We start from the raw sequence: 24,556 nt of genomic DNA on the forward strand, positions 1-24,556 counted from the left end.
AACTAGGATTTCTGAATATAAAAGTAGCATACAGAATAAAGATGAAAATCCCCTGTAGCTAGACACTTCCATTCAGCTGGCCATGATGTTTGTTCCCTTAAATCTCAAGGTATAGAAAGTGTACATCCTTGTAAAAGGACAGCAATATGGTAGGATATCTGTTACAGAGAGAAGTACTCCTTCAGAGACAGCCAGGGTTAATTTTTGATGCTTTGATGATGCATCACTGCAGACATGATGACCCGCTTTTCCCTGGAGTGCCAGGGGCATCATCGTGTAAATGTGGTAACTGTTGCCAGGACCCTGCAGATTGTGTGAGCCTTATGCTGCTCTTCTCCCAGTACTGTCCTGATGAAGGCTTTTTTTTTACACACTCACAGGCAGTAGCAGGATGACATTACAGTATTTGGCTCAACCAGGGCACCTGGGGATGACAGAGTATTGTTATGCTGACCATAGACATTTTATCTGTCACGGAGTAGCGGAGCAGGTGCACTCAAATGCAGACACTCGCTGACTTGAAAAGGTAATTTATTTGCCAACACGGGAAACTCAAGTAAGCAAGCAGGAGACAAACAAATAACACAGAGCAAACTAACACAGTAAAAACACAGAGCAAACTAACTACTACTACTACTCTCAGAGACTCGGACAAAGACTGAACTGAAAACCAAAACCTATATAGACCTATATATAGGGGTGACAGAGACGGGAGCTTGCTGGAGGCCGTCGAAGGAGGCTGAGACAGTGATGGGACCATGCTGTAGGCCGTTGACAGGGGCAGAGACAGAGAAGGGAACCCTCTGGTGGCCGTTGATGGGGACAGAGATGGAGACGGGACATCTCTGTAGGCTGGTGGCGATGGCAGAGGCGGAGACAGGACCTCTCTGTAGTCTGGTGGCGAAGGTAGAGGCGGAGACGGGACCTCTCTGGAGGCCAGCGGCTGAGGCGCAGACGGGACCTCTCCAGAGGCCGGCAGCTGAGGCAGAGGCAGAGGCCGGCGTCCAAGACCACTTGTCTGGGCCCAAGGGAATTAGGGTAGCTGCTCGTTAGCAGGGGCAGAGGCAGGGGCCAGGGGTAGCTGCACGCAAGCAGGGACAGGGGATTGCTGCACGCCAGCAGGAACAGTGGATTGCTGCACGCCAGCTGGAACAGGGTGAGGCTGCACGTCAGTCGGAACAGGAAGTGACTGCACGCCAGCCGGAACAGAGGATGGCTGTATGTCAGTAGGAACAAAAGGTGGCTGGGTATGCAGCACTGACTGAGGATTGACCAGGTAGCGAGGCAGCTGGGGCTGAGGCTCTGGCTGGGGCTTGACCTGGTAGCGAGGCAGTTAGGGCTTGGTTCTGGTCCTTCTCATCAAGCTGCAAGGACTTCCCAGAGCCAGGCGTGTTCCCGAGAATGGGTTTTTGTCCGCTGGGTCCATAGTTGGTCCGAGTCTTCTGTCACAGAGTCGGGGAGCAGGTGGACCCAAATGCAGACACTCGCTGACAGAGTCTTGAAAAGGTAATTTATTTGCCAACACGGGAAACTCAAGTCAGTAAGCAAGCAGGAGAGAGACAAATTGCACAGAACTAAGACAGCAAAAACACAGAGCAAACTAACAAAGAGACTAGGACAAACACTGAACTGAAAACCAAAACCTATATAGACATGGGGTGTTACAAAACAGGACACAGGTGAGTGAAACAAGACACAGGTAAAACACGAGGAAATTAACTAAGGTGGGGAAACACAGGAAGTAAAACTAACTACATACACAAGGAGAACATATCTTTCAAAATAAGACACAAACTAAACAACAGAGACAACAGGATGTGACATTATCTTTAGGCTAGGGGAACAGACTTGACATCCCCAGCTGCTGTGTTTTGAGTATTGTGGTTCAGTGAGTTTTATCCTCTCTCACATAATTACTTTTTATTAAGTAACTAATTATTAAGACACAAATCTGATTCCATATTTCTGTCATTTACAACTGGCTGTCATAACAGTTCAGGGAATAACAGATCAGAGGTATGAAACACTATATAACCGGTTAGTAATGTGGAATTTTCTTTGCAACTTTGTCTTGTTGTGATGTATCAGCTCAGCTAGCATTAGTCACTGAACATAAAACTAAAGAAGCTATCCTAAATGTAAGCTAGTTTGCAAAGTCACTACTGTTGTGTTTTTAGATTGTCATGGACAAAGAAGATAATTCATATTTAAGATGTGTAACACTGTCTGTCTTATGGTAACGTGTTGCCTGTCTTATGACAAAGTTTTAACCAGATTAGTTTTTAATAGCATGCTAATCGAGCTCTTCAATAGTAACGCTAAGCACTACTTAGGCACCATGTTAGGTTAACCTGGGCAAGAAGTTACCTCTGTGTCCAGAAATTAAACATCATGCTATTTTAAGCCAAAATGCCAAAGGAGATGTCATAGTTTCACGCCTTATTTTAGTTAGTAATGTGTGATTTGCATTTAATATATCATTAATGGGAACAAAGAATTCATAACAGAGGCCCTTAATAATATACCTTTGCACAACATGCACCTGGGGTCCTGTCTGGTGTGGTAGACCCCTGCCTCTATTGATCTTGTTCTAAGTGCCTGTTCTTGTGTTGCCATGATTAGTGCTTCTGTGCCGTCTCTCAGTCCAACCTTTTCCAGCCACTGGTAGGATTTCTTGAAATCAGCCACTTCTTCGATCTGTCGGTGGTACATGCCATGCAGGGGCTTGTTCCTCCATGATGGTTCATCCTCCTCCTATGCATCATCGGGTTTCTGCTGCCTGAGGTATTCACTTAGCATCTTGTCTTCCTGATTTATTCCTGGATCTTGGTTGTTTCATCCTGGACAGTGGTTCTGACGCTCACCAGTCCTCGGCCTCCCTCATTGCACTTGGTGCACAGCCACAGGGTGCTGGACTTGTGATGGAATGCTCCATGCATTGTAAGGAGCTTCCTTGTCTTGATATCAGTGGCCTCTATCTCCCCTTTTGGCCAGCTTAGTATACCAGGGGGATGTCTGATGACTTGCAGGCCATACGTGTTGATTGCTCAGATCTTGTTCTTCCCATTCAGCCAACTTTTCAGGACCTGTCTTACCCTGTGTAAGTATTTGACTGTGGCTGACTTTCTTGTGGCCTCCTCATGGTTCCCATTTGTCTGCGGGATCCCAAGGTATTTGTAGCTGTCCTGTACATCTGCAATGCTGCCTTCTGGTAGTTCAACCCCCTTGGTTCCAATCATCTTACCTCTCTTTGTTACCATCCAACCACACTTGTCTAGTCCGAATGACATTTCGATGTTGTTGCTGTAGATCCTGGTAAGGTAGAACAGTGAGTCTATGTTTCACTCATTCCTGGCATACAGCTTGATGTCATTCATGTAGATGGTGGTTGATGGCTCCACTTCAGAACCAGTATCCGTAGCCACTTTTTGTGATGATCTGGCTGTGGGAGTTCAGGCCTATGCAGAACAGTAGCGGGGATAGTGCATTACCTTGGTATATGCCGCACTTGATGGTAACTTTGAGTTGGCCTCCAGAGTCGTTTTCTACAGCCCCATTGAGTTCTTGATGAAGGCTCTTAGTGTCCTGTTGATGTTGTACATTTCCAAGCACTCCAGTTTCCATATGCGTGGCATTGAGTTATAGGCTTTCTTGTAGTCAATCCAGGCTGTGCACAAATTGGTTTGTCTGGTCTTGGGTGACTGCTCTATCGACCAGTAGCTGGTGTTTGACTCCCCCAGTATTGCTACCAATTATTTCTGGGCCAAGCTCATGTATTGGGCCATGTGCCTACTCATCATGACACCTGACAGGAGCTTCCATGTTGTACAGAGGCAGGTTATTGGTCGGTAGTTTGATGAAATTGCGCCCTTCTGGGGATCTTTCATGATCTGGACTGTCTGCCCTTGAGTTAACCAGCTGTATAATTTGTGTTGCAAGGCGCATATGGAGTGCAGTTAGCTTCTTTAACCAGTAGGTGTGGATCATAGCAGGGCCCAGTGCTGTCCAGCTCTTCATACCTGACACTCCTTCTATGTCTGCCATTGTGATGGTTACTGGCTCTTGTTCTGGGAGACTGGTGTGGTCTGCTCTTAGATCCACTAGCCACTGAGCATTGGTCTTATGTGATTCCTCCTTCTCCCATATGCTCTTCCAGTGCTGCTCAGTCTCAGCCCTGGGTCTGTTCTTGTGTTATTACCCTGCAACTGAGATTACACTTTCGATGGTTTGGAGGAGAACATCCTGTTTATTCTCCTGGCTTCTTCTTGTCCTGTGTATCTCTTCAGGCTGGCAGCCAGAGCTGTGAGCCTTTGCTTGGCATACTCAAATGCCTCAGGTACAGACAGCTTAATGTACTTCTTGGGTATCCCTTTTTTCCCCACACCTTTCTGTAGCTCTGAGAGTTGACTAACTTCTCTCCGTTTGGCCTTGGTCTTGGCCTCTAGCCTCCTAGTCCATGGGGAGTAATGGCCTTTGTGGCTTATGGTGTTCATCTTGTAGCCAAGCATCTCTAGGATCACTGTAGCTGTGCTGTATATCAGCTGATTGGTCCCAGTTATGGCCCTAATAGTGATAATACGTAGCGCTGCATTCACATCCTCTAGCAGATCCTCAAAGGGTACTTTGTCACTTAGGTGTGGTAATCATCTACATTATTTTCAATCTCAGGTCAGTCGCCTTGTGTTAAGGGTCTCTGAGCTGTAGTTACTTCGGGCTTCTGAGCTGTAGTTACTTCGGGCTTGGTACCCAATCTCAGAGTGTGGGGATGATGATGTTATCCCCCATCTGACCTATCGTCCTAGCTGCCCCTTGCCGTAGCATGTTCATTGTACCTCATCAATCTCTAGTTGTGATAGCAGTTGCCATTTAAGGATGTTGGAACACTGGGCTAGTAGTTATTTCTTTGTTAGCCTAAATGTTGGGTTTTGAAGTATCCAATATATCCCACATCCTCTACATTTAACCCCTCTCGCTGGGGTTACTTGTATAGTAGCATTCCAACAGTTCCATATTGTCTGGCCTACTCCACCGATGTCGTGTTCCAGTAGCACACCTGACACGGACCTTGTTGACCCGGATGATGTCCAAGCTGTTGTGGCCCCTAAGTTTGTGGTTTGACTCATCCTGAGGTAGGCCGGTAGCATGAAGCAAGAACCTTGCATAAGGGTCCACACTGGATATGTTTTACCCCGCCCTGACTGGGATGCACATGTGTGTGAAATATGTTGTCACACTTTACCTGAAGCACTGAAGCACAGATATTTATCTACATCCTTCTGTCGACAGTCATTGAGGATGACTTCCACTAAAGTTTTGTGGCACTCCTATTCAGGTTGTTTTAATTCTAGGGGCCCATGTTGGCAGCTTCCCATAGTACAGGTGTGAATGTCACAGACGTGGTGAACAATGCCAGCCCATTGTGCCTGAGAAAATAAAACAGCACTGTAAATGTCCCATAATGTAGAAATGAATGAATTAACTATTAGAAATCATATGTTATGTACTCACCAGAAATTGCTCGGTTGTGTTAGCTGTCTTACAACACCACCAAAAATGGTTTATAATGATTTCAGCCAGTTAAAAAAAAATGGACTGTCCTTTCCTTTTGTTGCCTTAAGGGGAAAAACAAAATATTATTTATATTAATATATATATTAAATCATAATTTAAGACATGGGTATAGCTGGAGAACAACAGCAAACAGTAAGAAAATAAGTGCTACATGAACCCCTGTAATACTTTGTATGTCCTAAGATGCTGGGAGCCTTGGCTGGCCTGGATAAACATAACGATACTAAAATAATAGAAAAATCTTCTTATTGACTGATGAATGTAAAATTAAAATCTTGGTACGTTGTAGAAATGACATATTGTTAAGCATAAAAACTTGTGTTGGACTATAAGATGACTTTCCCCCCCAATGTGTACATCTGCTTCTAAATGACAAAAAATAACAGGATACAAAAACATTGTGGAGGACTGTGAGAAATATTCACAGAATGTATTAACTAAGTGATGAGCAGCCTTTTCCTCAGTTATTCTGTACTCTGATTTACTGTCTTTAACACATTGCCAGCCCTAAATATCTTTGTTATCGGTCCATGTGTTGTCTTACTGCCACAGAAAATAAATTGATTGTTGAGTTATTAGCACGACGACACCTCTCTGTTGTCTCTTATCAGACTTGCTAATGCTAATATTACAAGCAGCTCTGAGACACTGAGATGCTTTTTCTTATACTAAATAATACTAAAGTATGATCTTCCACTTACCACATTTTTGTTTCAAAAACTTCTCACAATACAAAGTGTTTGGTTGGCAACCGCAGCAACTTTCTCTTCATCTTTGTTGTCTTCCAACTGGTGTATTTCTGGCGCAAGGCCCACTCTGTGCTACTGTAGAAACATGGCAGTGCAACATGGCTGCCTCTGTGGAAGGCGACCCACTCCTTATGTAGATTTAAATAGCTCATTCACAGATAATACAAACACAGCTATTCTTATTTCCAGATCATTATGCACTAATTAAAACATACTCATCATCTTTAATATTAATAATTATATAATTATATTATTAATGTATTAAATATGTTTACTATATTATATGTATATTTAAATATGTTTAATATAATATGATAACACAATATTGACACTGTGGACACAATGAGACCATTCTGAAACAGACAGACAGGTAGTCTGGCTTGTCTTTCTGTTTGGTTGTGTGCCAGAATTCAAATGGCAGCATATTTCACAATATCCTGTGGATGATGAGAAGCAGACTAGAAGGAGAAGAGGCCCTACTGTCTCAAGTCATTAATCAACTTTTCTCCTTGTCTCCCTTTCTCTGTATTTGTTCTTCCTCTTGGCTTTTTTTCCTTCTACTTTGATTTTCTTTATATCTTTCATTGTTAAACAGCCCATACAAGCGACTTCCTTTTTCCATTATTAAAAGGTGCAGTGCTGGGGATTGTAATTGATAAGATTTTATTGATACCACTGCCATTATCGATTCTGCTTATCAATCCGATTCTTTATTGTATCCGTCATCAGTTTCTGATTTTTTTTTTTTCTGTGGAAAAAAGTTGGCCTTCACAGGTTTTGAGTGACTACACAACTGTTTTATCTCAACTGTTTATCAATGACCTTGCATGATGATAAATATATATGAAAAATAATTAGTATAAGAATAACAAACTGAGGGGAGGTGGAGTGCTTCGCTGTTATTAATGTTAAAGTTATATATTCAGCAGCCTAGTGCAGCCTCTATACTACACCATTAGTTCCAGGAAAGACATTACTCTCCAACATGCTAAGTGGCTGCAGGGTTGTGGGTGAAGTGAGACACACTGAGCACAGACTTATTGTCTTCACCTCAGAGTTGGTTTAAGTTGTTTGCGGTTGTATGCTGTGGTGTGTGTTGGTCAGCTGGTCTCGTTTGCTACTGTTCGCTCACCGCCAGGAGACTGCACTGCCCTCACAGATTATTCTGCCTTTTCCGTTCCTGGGCATCGGTAAGAGGAATTGATAAGCTTGGAGGCATATGAGTCCAATGGATCAGACAATCTCGATTACCATCAAAATGCAGTGTGCAGAATTCAGTAGCATATAACAGAAAGGCCTTGGCAGAAATGGAATGTTATATTCATAAGTATAAGTAATTTCTCCTCTCACCAGAATGTTGTGCTTAGATGGGTTGTTTAGCCTCTATAACCTTATTTCTTTGAAAATGAGTTCCACTTCTGCAAACTATATGTATCAGATAGTACATCATTTGCATGCATGCAGCAGTCAAACAAACAAAAAGTGAGGGATTACAAAAATATCTGCAGATGCCAATTCTGTTAATTGGTCATCTATGCCTATGATTGTCTTTCATTTGCCTAACCTACCACTACTGGGATCCATTCCATACAGCCTGTTCAGAAAAGCGGGGCTTATTTTCAAACACCTGACTTGAAAGAGCGTAACAAATGAGATCAGGCTAAAGCGGTTCAATAAAGTCCAATCCACATTCGGGCAATCAGACTAATTCAAGACAGGCTTGAGTATTCAGACTAACTGCGTGTACACATCATTTATAAGCAGCCCATGACGTCGAACACAGATCAAATGGATTCACAATGGAAAAATCCACCACAAAAGAGCAACAAAGCAGGTGGAGACATATGAAGAATTTAAACATAGGATCACAAAAAGAGGTCATTATATAGACTAGACCTTAATTAGTTAAAAGAAAAAGGGAAACACCTAGACACGCATCCACTAATCTTAGTTTACTTATTAGACATTATTTTAATTGTACTAATCGATAACAAATACCTTTTAAAAACAGCATTTCCTACCAAGAAAATAGACATATGGATTTAAATATTACATTTCTTGTCCAAAATATGTTTGCAGTTTTTCAATATTTATGAGGATATTATTCTCTCAGGGCAATTTAGATTCACTAAGCATATGCCTCAATGTGAGATGTCATGAACACATATGTGGGTTGCACATACATACACGCACACACACACACACACACACACACACACACACACACACACACACACACACGCAAACACACACACACACACACACAGTATAAAGTAAATCATCTCTTTTCTTTCAGATCAGTGTCATGGCTAAGCAGCAACTCAGGCCTCAGGCTAAGTCTGACAATTAGCCTGGTCTGGACCAGGTTGGTTTGCCAACATAAATTGTTGTGGTAACTGAGCTTGAACTATGCTGAGCTTGCTTTATGGAACCAGATCTGCTGGAAAATGAGCCAGTCTAATAAAATTAGCTTATTTGGTAATCCTGCTTTATGGAACAGGGCCCTGGTGTATTTATATTGTGTATATTGTTTAATCATCCATAATAATCAAACATAAAGCCAACTTAGAAAATATGATTTCAGCTGTAAAACCCTCAACAGACTATGCTGTGGCTATGATTAAATACATAATTTAGGGCTGGTTAATCCAGCTGTTCTCAGCTATTATCTCAACTAATGACAATTATGTCTAGGTTATATAAAGCATCTTTTTTGCAGCAATGTTTTAGCAAGACAAGAGTGGTTAAAGAATGAAATAACTTGGCAATCATCTCTTCCTAATAAAAGGGATCATAGACTTTGATTAATTTCTGTGTATTTGTTTTCACGTTTGCGTGGTTTACCTTGGTATGTTGTCATCAACTGTGGCACAGCCATACAGAAAGACAATGACTCCAACTAGAGATGCAGGAATCAGCATTTGGGTATACAGACCCAACCATGCGAAGTACAGGCCAATCTTCTCACCAAAATACTTCCTGAGTAACACAAAAAATGCAAATCAGAATTTTATTTTTTAGACAAAAGTAATATCTTAGTATCAGGACAATGGAATTGCACATACACAGACTAGCAGCTGTGAGACGAGCAGCAGTGTTCACATACAAGGTTGTGGACTTTGAATCTGGAGAATTAAAGAATATATCCGCTAGAGGACAGATCAAGGCTGAATCTTCCCTAACCAACACTGGAATGTCTTTCTTGAGATTTGTAGACTAGTAAAACATAAAAGCGAAACTTGGAGAGGTCACTAACAATTGGCCCTGATACAAGATGACCTTGGTTGTATGTTATTGCTGCATTTAAAAGACATCCGTTAATGTCTTGTCCTCGTCTGGGATGTAACTTGTTTTCAAACATAACATCAAGATAACCTTATCGTCTTACACAACGTCTAAGACAGCATGTTAACTAAGTACCAGCTTTAGCCCTCAGCCTGTGTCTACTCATAGCCCAACACAAAAAAAGAACCATAATAACACATGACATGTAAAAGTATGCTTTGGGTCACATTTAACACACATAAAGCAAAAGTAGGGTGTGATTCTCTCTACAAAACTGTCGTGGCAGTGGCTGTGCCCCTCCCTATCCCCTGTGTTTTCCCCTTCCCTTGTGTTTCTGTGTTTCCCCAATTTGTCTTTTCTGTGTGGTGTGTGGTCTATCAGATCCTGCTCAGCTGCCTCAAATACAGCTCAGCTGCTTCCTACGCAGTAATCAAGACCTGAAGTGTATGTATATCAACAGTTTTTACCAGATTGCCTGTTCACCAGGTGTGGTAAGTGCACTTCTGCGTACTGGATCCTCATGTCTTTTTTTGACATTAAACTAATCCACTCTCCTGTGCCTCAGGTTCATCAGCTTCAACGTCTCCTAGCCCAACCTAATCCTGGAATGCTGGGCTCCAGACTGAATTTTCCATTAGTAACACTGGTGATACAGGCCTTTCATTTAGTCACACCAGCACATTGTTTGGTTGCACCTTTTTTCACTTTTGGTTATTATAAATTAAGTTATTATACAATTTCACATAGGGATCTATCTTATGCTTGCCGCTCAGTGCCTCCAAGCACGACACAAATGTTTTTTCTAGTTTAAGACGGACGCAGTTGTCATTTTCCTTTCCAGCGCCACATTGTCTAAATAGCAAATGCACTTGCGCCTATCCAAGCTCCCTTGGGCATGTTGGTCTCAAAATGAGGTGTGGTCAGGCGCATTGTTGGCACATTGCCATCTTGAGGCAGTGGAAAGCAATAGCGCCATTGACCAAGAAAAACCTGGTCTGAAGTCAATGGTGCAGTATTTCATTTGTTATTATCAACATTTTAATAGGCAAGTGAACAACGTGGGTACACACACTCAGACGCACAGTAACACACAAACCTGCAAAGTATTAGAAATAAAAGGATTACATCAACATATTAAAAACACATATCAATGGTTAGTCATAATATTTATCAGAATTAATTAACTGCAGTAATGACGGATGAAATGAGAATGAGTCTTCCACTACTGCCAACAGTTCCAACAACTGTATAAGGGTATGTATAACTTGATTAAAACAGTTTTAACAATGTTTAACGCATATTATTACAGTTCTTAAATGATCAAGATCTTAAACTGGTGGTCTTCTTTCTCCTCGGGTTTGCAGGCTGGGATCACCACAATGTCTGTGTGGTATTATGTTGCCCAGTGCAAGCACATTTTTGGTGTTTTTGTGGAAAATAGGTCTCAGAGCCCACTTCTGTTTCTGGAGGAAAGACACTCCTTTTGCCACTTGTTGATTTAATCAACAAGAAAAGCATCTGAACATCTGTGGTTAAAGTGTCTATTGATCTATTAATGAATGTGGATGATTCTTACAGTGTCTGTTAATCACAGCCTCTGAGATTCTGCACCAGAGTGCATGCCATAACGCAGAGCCATTCACTGTGTTTATCTTCATTAAAACAGTATAATCACATCAGACTGGTTGGTTATAACTAGGGATGTCCGATATTATCGGCCCTCCGATATTATAACAAGTTCATAGCGTCCACCGCCATGTACACGGACACACAAACAGAAACGAGGTTTACCTCCTCGTTGTTTTCTCTGTTATGCTTTCGGCGAGTCACCTCTGTGACGTCACCGTCAGAGTCTGGTGGGTCCTATCTGGGTCCTATCTGGGTCCTACTCTGCTAGAGACACAACAGCTGAGAGGACCGAGTGAGAGGACGTTCCTATAAAAGGTCCCGCCTCCAGAAACGGGGCTTATGTCTGTGGTTTGGAACTATTTCCAAGTGTTCCCTACGGATAGTAAATTTATAATTTGCAATTACTGCAAAGCAGCATAATAAATATGGCAGTGATATATTGACACTTTTTTCATAACTTAAGTTGAAGTTGTTCTCTTATTTTGCAAAGACAGTGTTTAAATTTGGAAAGCCATTTTGCATTTATGTCTGCATCCAGTGGGGCCTCACAATAAAATTAGGCATAATGTGTTAATTCAACAATAGGAGATATGTTATGTTGTTATCTAACAGTTTTGGCTTTAAAAAGCCTGCAAATATCGGTATCGGGTGATATCGGTATCGGAAATTAAGAGTTGGGGAATATCGTAATATCGGATATTGGCAGAAAAGTCAATATCGAGCATCCCTAGTTATACTTCCATATTCTTCCTTTTTATGAATGACACATAAGGTTAGCAGCTCATAACCCCCCTTTCCAACTTTCTTTTCAGCAAAAGTAACTCATGTTTTATTCTTGAAACACATTACAGTACAAACACTGTTTTACATTATAACTAAACTGTGATGTGACCATTCAGGAGGTGACATAGGCCATTATAGCTGAAAACAGTCTGATTATGACTATTACATCATCAAAGTTGGATGTCCCCCCAGTTCAAAACTCATTCCAGCTCTGCTGACAGAGCAGATCACTTTCACTATGCACACAAGATCTGTTTCCTTCTCACTACTTGGCAAATACACCATTAAAATGTCAAGCACACCTTGCTTTTGAAGGGAATGGGAAATGACACTGATTGGTTAACAGCATGTTACGTGCCACACATTTTAGACTATGTGCTTAAATAGTTTAAATAGGCCCCATAGTCAGTTGTGCAAGCGCATCTTCAGCAGGAGTCTGATTGGAACAAGGGATGAGGAGAGTGAAGGCACGGGGGAGGAGAACTGGTCACGGTGCAGGTGCCTCCACGTCCTCCCAGAGGTGTTCACAAGTCATTTTTTACAAGTCCAAGTCAAGTCTCAAATCTTTGAGCTAGAGTCCAGGTCAAGTCTCAAGTCTTTGAGGGTCAAGTCTCAAGTCTTTGAGGGTCAAGCTCAAGTCAAGTCTCAAGTCCAACACTGAATCAAATTCAAATTCTGACCTTAGAGCTGTACAATCCTTCATCCTGATCAGTTAGCCTTGCAAGCACCTTCCCATGTCTGTTTTTGTGGTGTTTAAACTGTCTGCTGTCACTGAAGTTTGTATGTATGTATCTGTTTGTATGTTGAGATACCCTCTCCTGAAACCAAATCTACCTTCGGGTATTAATAAAGTTACCTTGACCTAAACCTTGATATAGGACAGTATGAAAATGTATCAATTGTAGGTTCACTATAGAGAATCTATTGCAATGTGATGTGAAAAAATATACACTAAGAATTATTTCAATTCCATAACTGTATTTTCTTCAACAAAAAATAATTATTTTAACAATGTTGTAAAATATAACAAAATGAACAAAACATGAACATCACAGAAACACTGCAGTTTAACACTGTGGTACAAACACACCTTTTATCTGCTGCTTAACACAACACACAGCAGGGAATGTGTGGGGATATTATAAAATATATATATATATATATATATATATATATAAAATGACCATAGTTAACGCAACGTTGTGTTTTTTAATAATTAGTAGCGGAGCCACTAAGTTAGTGGCACTAAGCATAATAAGAGTTGCGGTGGTTTCCTGTCTGAGCTTTCAAAATAAAACCTTTGCTATTGGGCGCTTCGTATTATTATTAACAAATACATTTGGGGCTTGTCAATTACGGGAGAAATGACGGGAGGGCGGCGGGAGATGGTTTCGAAATATGGGAGAACCAGGGAAAAACGGGAGTGTGAAGGCTTTGTATCCAAACGTAATGATCTGAGGCTCCTGGTGAACTTGTCGCACTCGCCATTGTCAATGTCTGATACTGAAGATGCGCGCTTCACACATGGCGCATGCGCGTGGCATGACGTTGGTGTTTACATCTAGCTCAGAGCCAGAGATCATACAAAAAGATGAATGACAGATAAATAATGAGAATAATAATAATAACTTGAAATAAAGGTTGTTCACGAGTCTTGGGTGAGTCTCGAGCCTCGAGTTGAAGTCAAGTCTGAAGTCTTTAGAGGTCGAGTCAAAGTCGAGTCTGAAGTCACAGTTTAGTGAGACTTAAGTGCAACTCAACTCGTGAGTCCGAGTCCCCAGCTCTGCCTCCTCCTGTCCATCTTGCTGACTGCCTAGATGTTGCTACTGCCACTGATGTTTTGTTGGTTTGTATCCAGCTTGTGCTGACACTGCTGCTGCTGTTACGTCTTGTGGCAGGTCCCCATGCTGGGCACCTACACCTACACCTTCACTTCTAACCAATATGATGCTGCTTACAACGGTCTCTCTTCCGCTGACTGAGGTAGCCAGGGGAATGCAGAGGAAGAGGAGGCACCTGCACCGTGACTAATTCTCCCCCAGTGCCTCCATCATCTCTCCCTTTCTCTTCTCGCTTTCCTCACCCTTTGTTCCTATTGGACCACTGCCAAGGATGCACTTACACCACCTGAAATGTTACCTGTACTGGACTTGGAGGTGAGGAAATAAAAAAATAAAATAAAAAATCACTAAAAAGGCCAGACTCAAAATTAAAGGTCTTTAGTGATTTTGTAGAAGTGCAGCACACAGACTGACAAAAACCATGACAATCAATATTAGAGTTGTTAAACAGGGTAAATAATATACTATAAAGTACACAGCCTTACCGCACAAGTCCGATGGGTTGGTACTTGTAGAAGACACCATAGTTTGCCCACTCTTCATACAAAAGCTGAGGAAGACAAAAAGTATTTAGGTCCACTATTTCTCCGGTTTTACCATGCCTTTAGGATTTATTCTGACATATAAATACAAAAGTTCCCTTCTCAATGACAGTAAAGGGAGAGTTAAATGTTAGCTAAATCAAGCTACTTTGGATGTGCAAACTGAGCTGGAGGAGCCTTAGGAAGTACAGTAGGAAAATTATGTTTAATTTCCTAAAATTGTATTTTTTTTCCAGATCAATGTAAAATGAAAAAAGTCCTTTAATTAATTGTGGGTTTTGTCATTAGATTTGTTCAATTTTAGAAAAATATAGAATATCACCTGACTTATTCTTAAATTTTTTAAATTATTTTTCCTTTTCTAAAATAACTACAACCAAATAAATGAACTGCTATAGTAAATTAAAGTTTTAAACATCAGTTAAAATTGTTTATCATCTATAAAAAACTAAAAATGTAAGCCTGAAAAAAGACTCGGAGCATATAAGTTCATTCTTGATCTTGCCTGTGTTTCACGTATGAATGAAGCTAAGAAAAAGACATTTGAGTTTTTTAAATTTTATTTATAACAAAAGAAATAAATAAGTACATTTCACAAAACAAAACCATTCACCTCAGCAGCAAGAGATCCACCAACCCAGTACCACAGCAGTTTGTGGAATAGCCATGAAATTTAATCTATTGATTTTTTTTTTTAAAGATTTTTTCTGGAATAAACGCCTTTATTTAGCAGTAGACAGACAGGAAACATGGGAGAGAGCAGGGGGAGTAATCCATTGATTTGTGTACATGGATACAATTTGTCTTTTTTGTGAAGACACACCCTCAAAGCTAATGTACTTAAATTTGAAAGATTTTAATGCCTGCACTTTTTTCTCACAGTCCGGACACAGGAGCATAAAATATTTTTTCAACTATCACTGCTACATCACTAAGCATTTAGTCACAAGATTTTATCCTCGTTTTCATTTATTTAAATTTTATCACTGCAGTAGTGGTCTATGGAATACTACATCAAAATGAATATTCTGTTAATAGTGGTGAGTGAAATAAAACATAATAAATAAGGAAAATAATAATAATTTTAAAATTAGTAGACAAGGCGCCTGATTTACTAAAGGTTTGCTTGTGTAAAAACGTGTGCAAACTTGACATCACCCGCAAAAAATTTGCAAGTTGATCTACTAATGGGGCGCACTGAGGCTTGCATCTTTCAACTGTGCAAGAAGGTGCGCGCTGTCCATTTAGTACCTTTGCCTTAATGAATATGCAATATCGGGCGTTTTAACCCCAGTGTGCAAAATACAGGGAGGAGAAAATGGAAACATGTTATTTAGCACACGGATTCTGATTTACCAAACTCGAAGGTAATTTTGCTGACGGTAACTGCACCTATAAATAATAACGTTTGAAGGACAGGTATTAACCAGCTGTGCACTTCGCACAGATGACTTTTGTTACTGTAGAGAGGAGGAGACGGAGGCACAATGACAGAATACACACAGGACAGATTTTTTCCACCTGTGTTAATATTTTTGGAATATTTTTGGTTTTACTAACAGCATTGACTTTGTCACAAATACTCTCCCATATAGAACCTGATCACATTTCATTTTGAGCTTTCAGGCTTTCTGCTTGTCCAAACTCTCCATTAAGACATGCAAAACCCTCATTTAAATACTGCTGTCCACCCTGTTGCACCTGTTTTCATTTGCGCAGTCATTTTTAGTAGATCGCCCGCAAAACGCACGCAAACTAAACGTGCAAACCATTGCACTGTGCACGCAATTTAGTACCCTTTATTTGGGATCTTAGTAAATCAGGCTCAAAGTTTGTCTACTGTTACTCAAGACAACTGATCTGGTAAAGAAGTGCTAACTGAGGAAAATACTTCCTTAAGCAGCTTAGTTGGGATGGGTTGAAAGAGACGGGGTGATGTTTTAGATGAAGTAATCATTGAAGTTAATTCAGTAAGATCAACTGAAGAAAAAAAGTCATCTTTAATAGTTATAATTTTATCATAAAATAAACTCATGAGGTGACTTCCGGTATGGGAGCCGAGTGAAGCAGGCGCACGAGAGCAGCTCCGGAGCGATTCTTTCAACCAATGATTATCACACCGATAGTGAACCTCAACTATACCTAAATCTGCGTTTCACCTCTGACAGGGTGCACCGCACGTTGAGACCGAAGCCGGATACAGGTAAGTGGCCCCGACCTATGATCATCCGCTTTCTGCGCTACAAACAGAGGGAACAGGTGCTTGCCATAGCGAGGAAACAAGGACAGCTTGCTTACCAGGGCCACAAGATCTTTATCTTTCCATACATGAGCACTGATCTTGCCAGGAAGCGCGCCGCGTTCAAGGAAATCAAATCTAAACTTTACAAGAGAGGCTGTAAATTCACACTTCGCCATCCAGCTATACTCGCAGTCTGGCACCAGAACACCGAGCACAAGTTCCATACAGCAGAGGAGGCCGAATAATTCTACAACCGACATCTGGCAAAATAAGCGGTAATGAGAATGTGACGATGGATATTGTGATTTATTGACTGTACATGTCGGCTCCTGAGTCTCACATCAAACTCCTTGGAACAGCACTAACTTGTGATTTTAGATTATAAACCAACGTGCCTGTTTTGGATTATGGACGTAGGGGTCCGCCATCGGATCTTGGACATTATGATGGGACTTTTTTTCTTTTTCTCTATCTCTCTTTTCTCACTCCTTTGGCAGCGCATGTTTCCACGCTGATTACATTATTTACAGACTGTATCCTGCTTTGAAATTCATGGCTTTTCCCAGACTATGTTCACATCAGGATCCGGATAACAAAACTTTATTAAGGTAACGATGCAGTGTGTGTATATATGAGCGCAACTGCGTGTATGCATAACATGTTCTCTTTTGATTTTATAATTAACCCTACGGTTTATGATGTTTCATGTTGGTTAAACTAAGTAAGAAAGATAACTTTTGGGTTAAGCCTTTTTTCTATCAGGAAAAGGAGACTGTGCCCTGATTAATCTGCTATTTATTTCATTTCATTTATTTATTTTTTCTCCGACATTTCGGTGTTCCTGACGGTGTGTGTTAATTGTTCATATATAAACTCAGTAGCACTCTCTGTCTTAAGGATAGAAGGTTAGTTCTTTCACATAGTTATTCCGGAGGTAGGTAAGTAGCTTTACCTGCAGCTCATCATAGGTAGGAAGATGAGCATAGGTGGGGAGTGGGGGGAGGCTGGGAGGGGTAGTTCCTGCCCCTAAACCTGCTCCAAAACTCACCAAATTTGGGATGCACATCAGGTCTGGCGAAAAATTCGATAAAATGGAAAAAAAAACAACATCAAACTCTCAAGCGCCACCTAGAAACACTAAAACGGCCACCACGCCTGATAGGAATGTCTGGAAAGATCAAACCAAAACTACATTTTTTGTCTTATCAAGACATACAAAACACACGCTGACACCCCGGACCTAAATCCAACAGGAAGTGCACATTGTGCCTTTAAATGTATGATTTTTGACGATTCTTGGCCTCCTACAAACGATATCTTGTCCTAGGGCGTTCATCATGGCGGCTTCAAACTTAAATAGCTGACTAAGCACACCCTGCTGAACAAAAGTTCTGAACAACGTTTTGATTACTTGTCCGGTTTGGATTTTAGAAGCCCTCAAAGGTCAAGTGCCCAAAAACTGTCGCCAAAACGCTCCCATAGACAATGAATGGGAGGAGAGTCTAATGCCACTTTGACCCTAAATTTGACCACCTAAACATGCTCCAGAACTGCCAAATGTACCACGCACATCAGGACTGGCCATAAATTTGATAAAATGGAAAAATGAACCCCAAAAGTGCCAAAATGTGCTCTCTAGCGCCACCTAGAAACACTAGAAAGGCCACTACGCCTGATAAGAATGTCGTTGAAAGATCAAACCAAAACGCAATTGTTTGTCTTATCAAGACCTTCAAATCACGTGCTGACATGCCTGACCTAAATCCAACAGGAAGTGCACAACTTGCCCTTAAATATAGGATTATTGCCGATTTTTGGCCACTTTGAAACACTTAGAGGTCCACTACGCCTGATAGGAATGTCGTAGAAAGATCAAACTAAAACTCAATTGTTTGTCTTATCATGACCTACAAGTATTAATATGATTGAAAAAATGATCTCCTAATACCATTGAAGTGGAAATTGTTTTGTTTATGATTTATCTTTTTTTTGTTAATACATTTCTGAGCAATTGAGAAACAAAGTGGTGATGCTTTAGATTGTCCATTGATTTATTTTAAGGTCGTATGAACTAATGTGTTTACATTTAGGCATACATCCTCTGTGTTGCCTGTTTTCCTTTGTGTGACTATAATAATAATGGCAGCGGAAGTTTGTTTTCTTTGTGTCATTTTTGTCTGCAAATGACTGGAAATTACACCAGCATTGCAGTTAAAGTTGGTCTTCTTCATGCGGTTTTCTCCTGTGAAGTAGCACACAGATAAAGGGTGGAGAGGACTATACAGGGGTAAGACATAGAGCCTACTAATGATATTTTGTCTGTTCCGCTCTTCTCCTGCTGCTGGTAAAATTCCATTCACCACACCCCTGCTCTACTCCTGCTAATCAGCCACACCCACCTCATCAGATAATGCTGTTCACCTGGGCTTCATCAGTGGACTCTCAGCTGGACTCTCAGCTGCACCCCATCTGTAATCAAGCCAGTATATATACTACTATGCCAGACCGTCCAGCACTAATTCATGGACTGATTCCCTGGTTTAGACCCTGCTTGCCTTGGACCTCGTGTCTTCCCCGGTAAACGCACCAGCCTTCTGTCCCTGACCTCGAGTATCGCCTGTTCCTGTTTGCCTGTGGCTGTGTGGCGTCCTCTGGCTTCGATCCTGTTAGGAGAGCCCAGAAACTCCAGCTTGGTCAACCTCATGTCTGAGTGTTACTGGCATTGTCTTACCTGCTGCCAACTCTGTCATCAGTGACCCTGAGCCCTGCCTGTTGCCCTATACGTTCTGTCTATACCTGTTCAGTTACCTTGAGGACTGTAATAAAGATAATTTGAAACTGCTCTCTGGTGTTCTGTGCTGCAACTGGGTCCTACCACCTCTACCCGTTACATATGTGTTGTGTTTTTTAAAGGTTAATTCCATGTATTCTATCAGACTTTAAAATATCCAAGAATCAAGGGCGGGGTGAGACAAGTCTTGACTGCTCAGGCTAACTTTAGCTTATTTTACATGTACTGTGGTTGAAGGGAAAACTTGAAGAAGCAGCAGAAGCAATGCCCACAGTTGATTAAATAAGTTGATTTTGGGAGTAGTTTTTAAATCCTGTTTTATTATTGCTTTGACATTAAATTCCCTATTATGTTCTAAGATAAGTAAATTATTTTTTTTTTTGATTTGCGGTTGTGTTTTTGTTTTTATCGCCATAATTGACACATGAAGAAGACCAACTTCTGCTGCAAAGATTGCATGATTTCCCGTCACCTTCAGAGGCAGAGGTAAAGATGTCTGCGTCCATTTCTGCAACTTGTTACTCTTGGCGGCAGATTAAAAATGACCTTGTTGGACTAGAGCTCCAATAGGCTTTTATGTACTTCATTCAAGTATGTACATTTTAAAAGGTGGGGGATTTTAATTTGAAATGTTGCCACATACAAGACCAAGACCTGTATAATTTGTGAAGTTCGCTACTTCCAATGCATGCTTAAAGTATTTAGGGGATTTTGTGCATCCTAAATGTCTCAAACATGGGTTCGTAAAATAAAAATTTAATTTGAAAAAAACAAAATGGCTGACTCCTTCAGAGAATGATGAGATCCCAATGAATTTCATGGACATCAAAGTAACTTGAATACTGTAAACTTGAATATTACAGCGTTACATTGAGGCCAATGTGTGTCGTCATACATGCCTGAGTAGTAGGTGGATTTTGCAACCAATCAATTTTTAGTGTCTGTAACTTGTGGTTTTCTTCTGCACATACACTTGAAGCAGAGGAAAAAAAAAATGCAAAATTTTTTTAAGGGTCACAATAGGCAACCTTGACTTAATATGGCCTCAATAAGAACTTGAACCAAATGCATGATTACATTGTTGCCAAGTAGGACTTGCGTCTGCTGGTGAACATGCTGTATTTTGGTTACATGACCTAAAAAGTTGAATACAATAGAAGTCTAAGGGACTTAATGCAGCTGCAGTTCAAATGCTTACCAAAATTACAGATCTAAAGATGAATTGTTTCTTACCTCAAAGATTAAATATTTTGACTGTTTCACGAGCTGTGATACTGTGTTGGATCCACATGTATGTGTCATGTAAGAAACTAAAATCTAATGAACCGCACACAATTAGCATATTTAAACAGACCCAATTTGTTTGTGTCCCAGGATTAAAGAGGTGAGTTTATTTTATGGTCTGAGTGGGCTTCTCCATGTGGATTTTATAGTATGGGAAAATGCGTTAAGCTGTTGTGATACAAATGTAAAATATAAATACCAGTCTGAACATTTTTATACTGGCTTCAGTGAGTTTAGAAATAACCTACTTACCTTTCTGTCATTGGACTCAGCACTCTCCTCATCAATATCTCCCTAAAAAAGGAGAGACGAAACTTGACTGCAGATTAAACCAGGATTTCTTAATCGGAGATGAACTACTTCAGTAGTTTTAGTTGTTAGTAGTTTCCTAGTGCTGGCATGTTTTCCAACTAATACAAATGTAACTGATAACAACAACTTCAATTCATTTGTAACTAGTACCACCTATAAGATTTATAGTACCAGGATACTATTTACATCATGAAGGGGATAGGCTGCTGTGTAGACACCACTACCCAGGAGACTGGTGATACCTACAGAGAGAACACAAATACAGGTGTTAATGCAGGTGTCACATCTTTAAATTCAAAATACAAGTACATCTCAAGTCTCTCTGATTGATGTTTCTTCGCTTCTCGCCTGAACCAAAAGTTGTTCCGAACCATGCCATTTTGATGCCTTCCTGAGTCTCTTATTTTGGCTCCAAGGAGCAAGGAGGGATCTCTGAGCAGCTATGAGTGAGGAAACACGAGAGCAGCCTCCACTGAAGTCTAATACACCCTTTTATTTATTGATTGGCAGCTGCAGCTGATCGGACCGATCTGATACATCACAGGATCTCTTCAGTTTGAATTAGAAGTGGAGACAGATTACAGAACAAACTCAAGTGTATCACTCCCAAATTTTATATTTTGTTTTCTGATTCACCATCTAGTTAATATATGTTAATCGTCAATCTGATCAACAAAAGGTCCATTAACAACTTTCTTCATTTAGTAGGAAGATTTTTCTTTTCATGATGTTATTTCCCTCATTAACTGTTAAATATGGATGTAAATGATGTGTTATAATGGATCAAATTAACATAAGGGTGAGTTTGTCAGCAAGTAACACATTTAAATATTTATATTTTGAATAATTTGTCGTAATTTCCATGTGAGGCTGAACATTCCTGAGTGTCAGGTTTGATTAGTTACATCATTTAAATTTTTCCTGGAAACATTTAGCCCAGTAAACAATCTTCAGGGCTCAAACAAACACACTGATCATATTCTGGGTTATTGCATTTACAACCAGAATATCAATAAATACAGATGCAAATAATGAATAAACATTCATGTACTATTAACATTCATGTACTATTAATGCATTCAATAACCTACACTTCTTCCCCGGAGTTATCTGTGCTTTCTCATCTCACAGGTAATCTGGGCCTGTAGACGTCCGGATGACAGATTCCAGTCCCGGACCTTCTAGCTTCAATGTTTATTTTCTATGTGCTTCTCTCTCTCTCCTATTCTTCCTCTCTCTCCCCTCTACCCCATCCGGTCGAGGCAGATGTTCTCCCACTTTGAGTCTGGTTCTGAGGTTTCTTCCTGTTAAAAGGGAGTTTTTTCTTGCCATTGTCACTAAGTGCTGCTCATGTGGGAATGTTGGGTCTCTTTAAAATTAAAACCTGAAGAGTTCGGTTTAGAACCTGCTCTATGTGTAAAGTGCCTTGAGATAACTTTGTTGTGATTTGGCGCTATACAAATAAAGATTGATTGATTGATTGATTGATTGATTGATAAATAACAGACACAATCTGCCAATAGTAATAGTTCATGTGTCTCTATGTAGGACACAGTAGACTACACAGTAGGAATGCAGGTTTTATCTATGTGCAGGTGTTCGTCAAACAGGTTATATAAAATATAACAGGCAGCAGAGAAAACACTACTGCTCTGCCAGTGGTAGCTGTGCAACATTAGTGTTAGCACAGTGTGCAGACACAAACTCCATCAAAAGTCGCTACAGCAGCAGAAATCGACTGACAGCTTATCCAGCTGTGCGTCATCAGAAATAGACATGGTTTCACGTGACACTTCAGATTGTGTCTCTAAAATCATATTTCCTCATCTCCTCTCTCCTCGAGTTGTTTCCTTCCTCGTCCCTCCATGCATCCAATTTTGACGGGACTAAGACCCAAGGAAAACACGCAAGTGAGGGAAACGTGGATGCAATTTAAGACTTGAAATGTACCCAATGAACGTGACCACAACAAATGAATTGAGTCTGGAGGCATCTGAATCCTATTGTTTATTAATAAGCTACCTCTGGATGGTTATGTGTCTCAAATTTTGCGACTAGTGCGTGCATCCCAGCAGTCAAAATTCTGAGTAAGCATTTTTGATGTGAACACATGGTATTAACAAACTTTCAGTGAAGTGTTACTTTTGCAAATAATTTGATTCAGTTTAGGTTCCCTGCAACATTTACCCAACACTGTTCTTGTAAACTCTATGTCACATTCAAAATTTGTCAGTGCACATGTGTCTAAAGGAAATTAATTACATTATGTCAATTCAATAGAACAAAACTTTTCCTACGGGTTCTGCTTCAGTCCTAATCAAACTTCACTATCTTCAGGCGTTCCAGGTTGATGCTATGGTCTCCATTACGCACTGTGAATGCAGCTCAACCCTTCTTTCATGAATGTAAACAGTTTTTAGAATGTGCCAGGGATCAACTGAATTTAAAATTGAGAATTTGAAGCTTTGCGATTGGCTGAATGGAGGACCCACTTCCTGGAAGTAATTACCTCAATGTCACCATGTTAATGTTTTCCTTTAATGATCTCTATCAAATTTCTCAACACAAAGTGTCCTTGATAACTCAACAATACCATAGGTTAATGTTAAGGCTAACAGTTTTAGGGCGTTTTAATCCAACCGTAGTTCGTTTGACCCCTTGTTTCGATTTGTTTGCGTCGGTCAGAATGCAACAATCGCACTCAGGTCTGCACCAAATTAACTGGTCCGAGACCACCAAAAGAGGTTGTAATGAATTATGTGTATGGGGGCACTGAATTGTGGATACAATTATACATTTAATTTCATATACACTGTATGGCCAAAAGTATTGGCTCGACTGCCTTGACTCGCATATGAACTTAAGTGACATCCCACTCTTAATCCATAGGGTTTAATATGACGTCGGTCCACTCTTTGCAGCTATAACAGCTTCAACTATTCTGGGAAGGCTTTCCACAAGGTTTATGGGAATTTTTGACCATTCTTCCAGAAGCGCATTTGTGAGGTCACACACTGATGTTGGACGGGAAGGCCTGGCTCTCAGTCTTCGCCCTATTTCATCCCAAAGGTGTTCTATCTGGTTGAGGTCAGGACTCTGTGCAGGCCAGTCAAGTTCATCCACACCAAACTCTCTCATCCATGTCTTTATGGACCTTGCTTTGTGCACTGGTGCACAGTCATGTTGGAACAGGAAGGGGCCATCCCCAAACTCTTCCCACAAAGTTGGGAGCATGGAATTGTCCAAAATGTCTTGGTATGCTGAAGCATTAAGAGTTCCCTTCACTGGAACTAAGGGGCCAGGCCCACTTCCTGAAAAACAACCCCACACCATAATCCCCCTTCCACCAAACTGTACACTTGGCACAATGCAGTCAGACAAGTACCGTTCTCCTGGCAACCGCCAAACCCCGACTCGTCCACCAGATCGCCAGATGGTGAAGCGCGATTTGTCACTCCAGAGAACGTTTCTCCACTGCTCTAGAGTCCAGTGGCGGCATGCTTTACACCACTGCATCCGACGCTTTG

The 24,556-nt window shown here is 40.8% G+C and overlaps 1 protein-coding gene across 1 annotated transcript in view; it reads right to left on the reverse strand.

Annotated features, from left to right (window-relative positions):
• The window catches only part of LOC133982539 (anoctamin-1-like), a 205,529-nt gene that overhangs the window by 90,465 nt on the left and 90,508 nt on the right, over positions 1-24,556 (reverse strand). Inside the window, exons 7-10 of the mRNA XM_062421594.1 lie at positions 21,216-21,271; positions 20,970-21,011; positions 14,344-14,408; positions 9,165-9,299 (exon numbers count right to left, since the gene is read on the reverse strand). Coding sequence (XP_062277578.1) covers positions 9,165-9,299; positions 14,344-14,408; positions 20,970-21,011; positions 21,216-21,271 — 298 coding nt within the window. The remainder of the gene's footprint in view (positions 1-9,164; positions 9,300-14,343; positions 14,409-20,969; positions 21,012-21,215; positions 21,272-24,556) is intronic.

The sequence above is a fragment of the Scomber scombrus genome, chromosome 6 (assembly GCF_963691925.1).
Source record: "Scomber scombrus chromosome 6, fScoSco1.1, whole genome shotgun sequence".
NCBI classification, from domain to species: domain Eukaryota; kingdom Metazoa; phylum Chordata; class Actinopteri; order Scombriformes; family Scombridae; genus Scomber; species Scomber scombrus.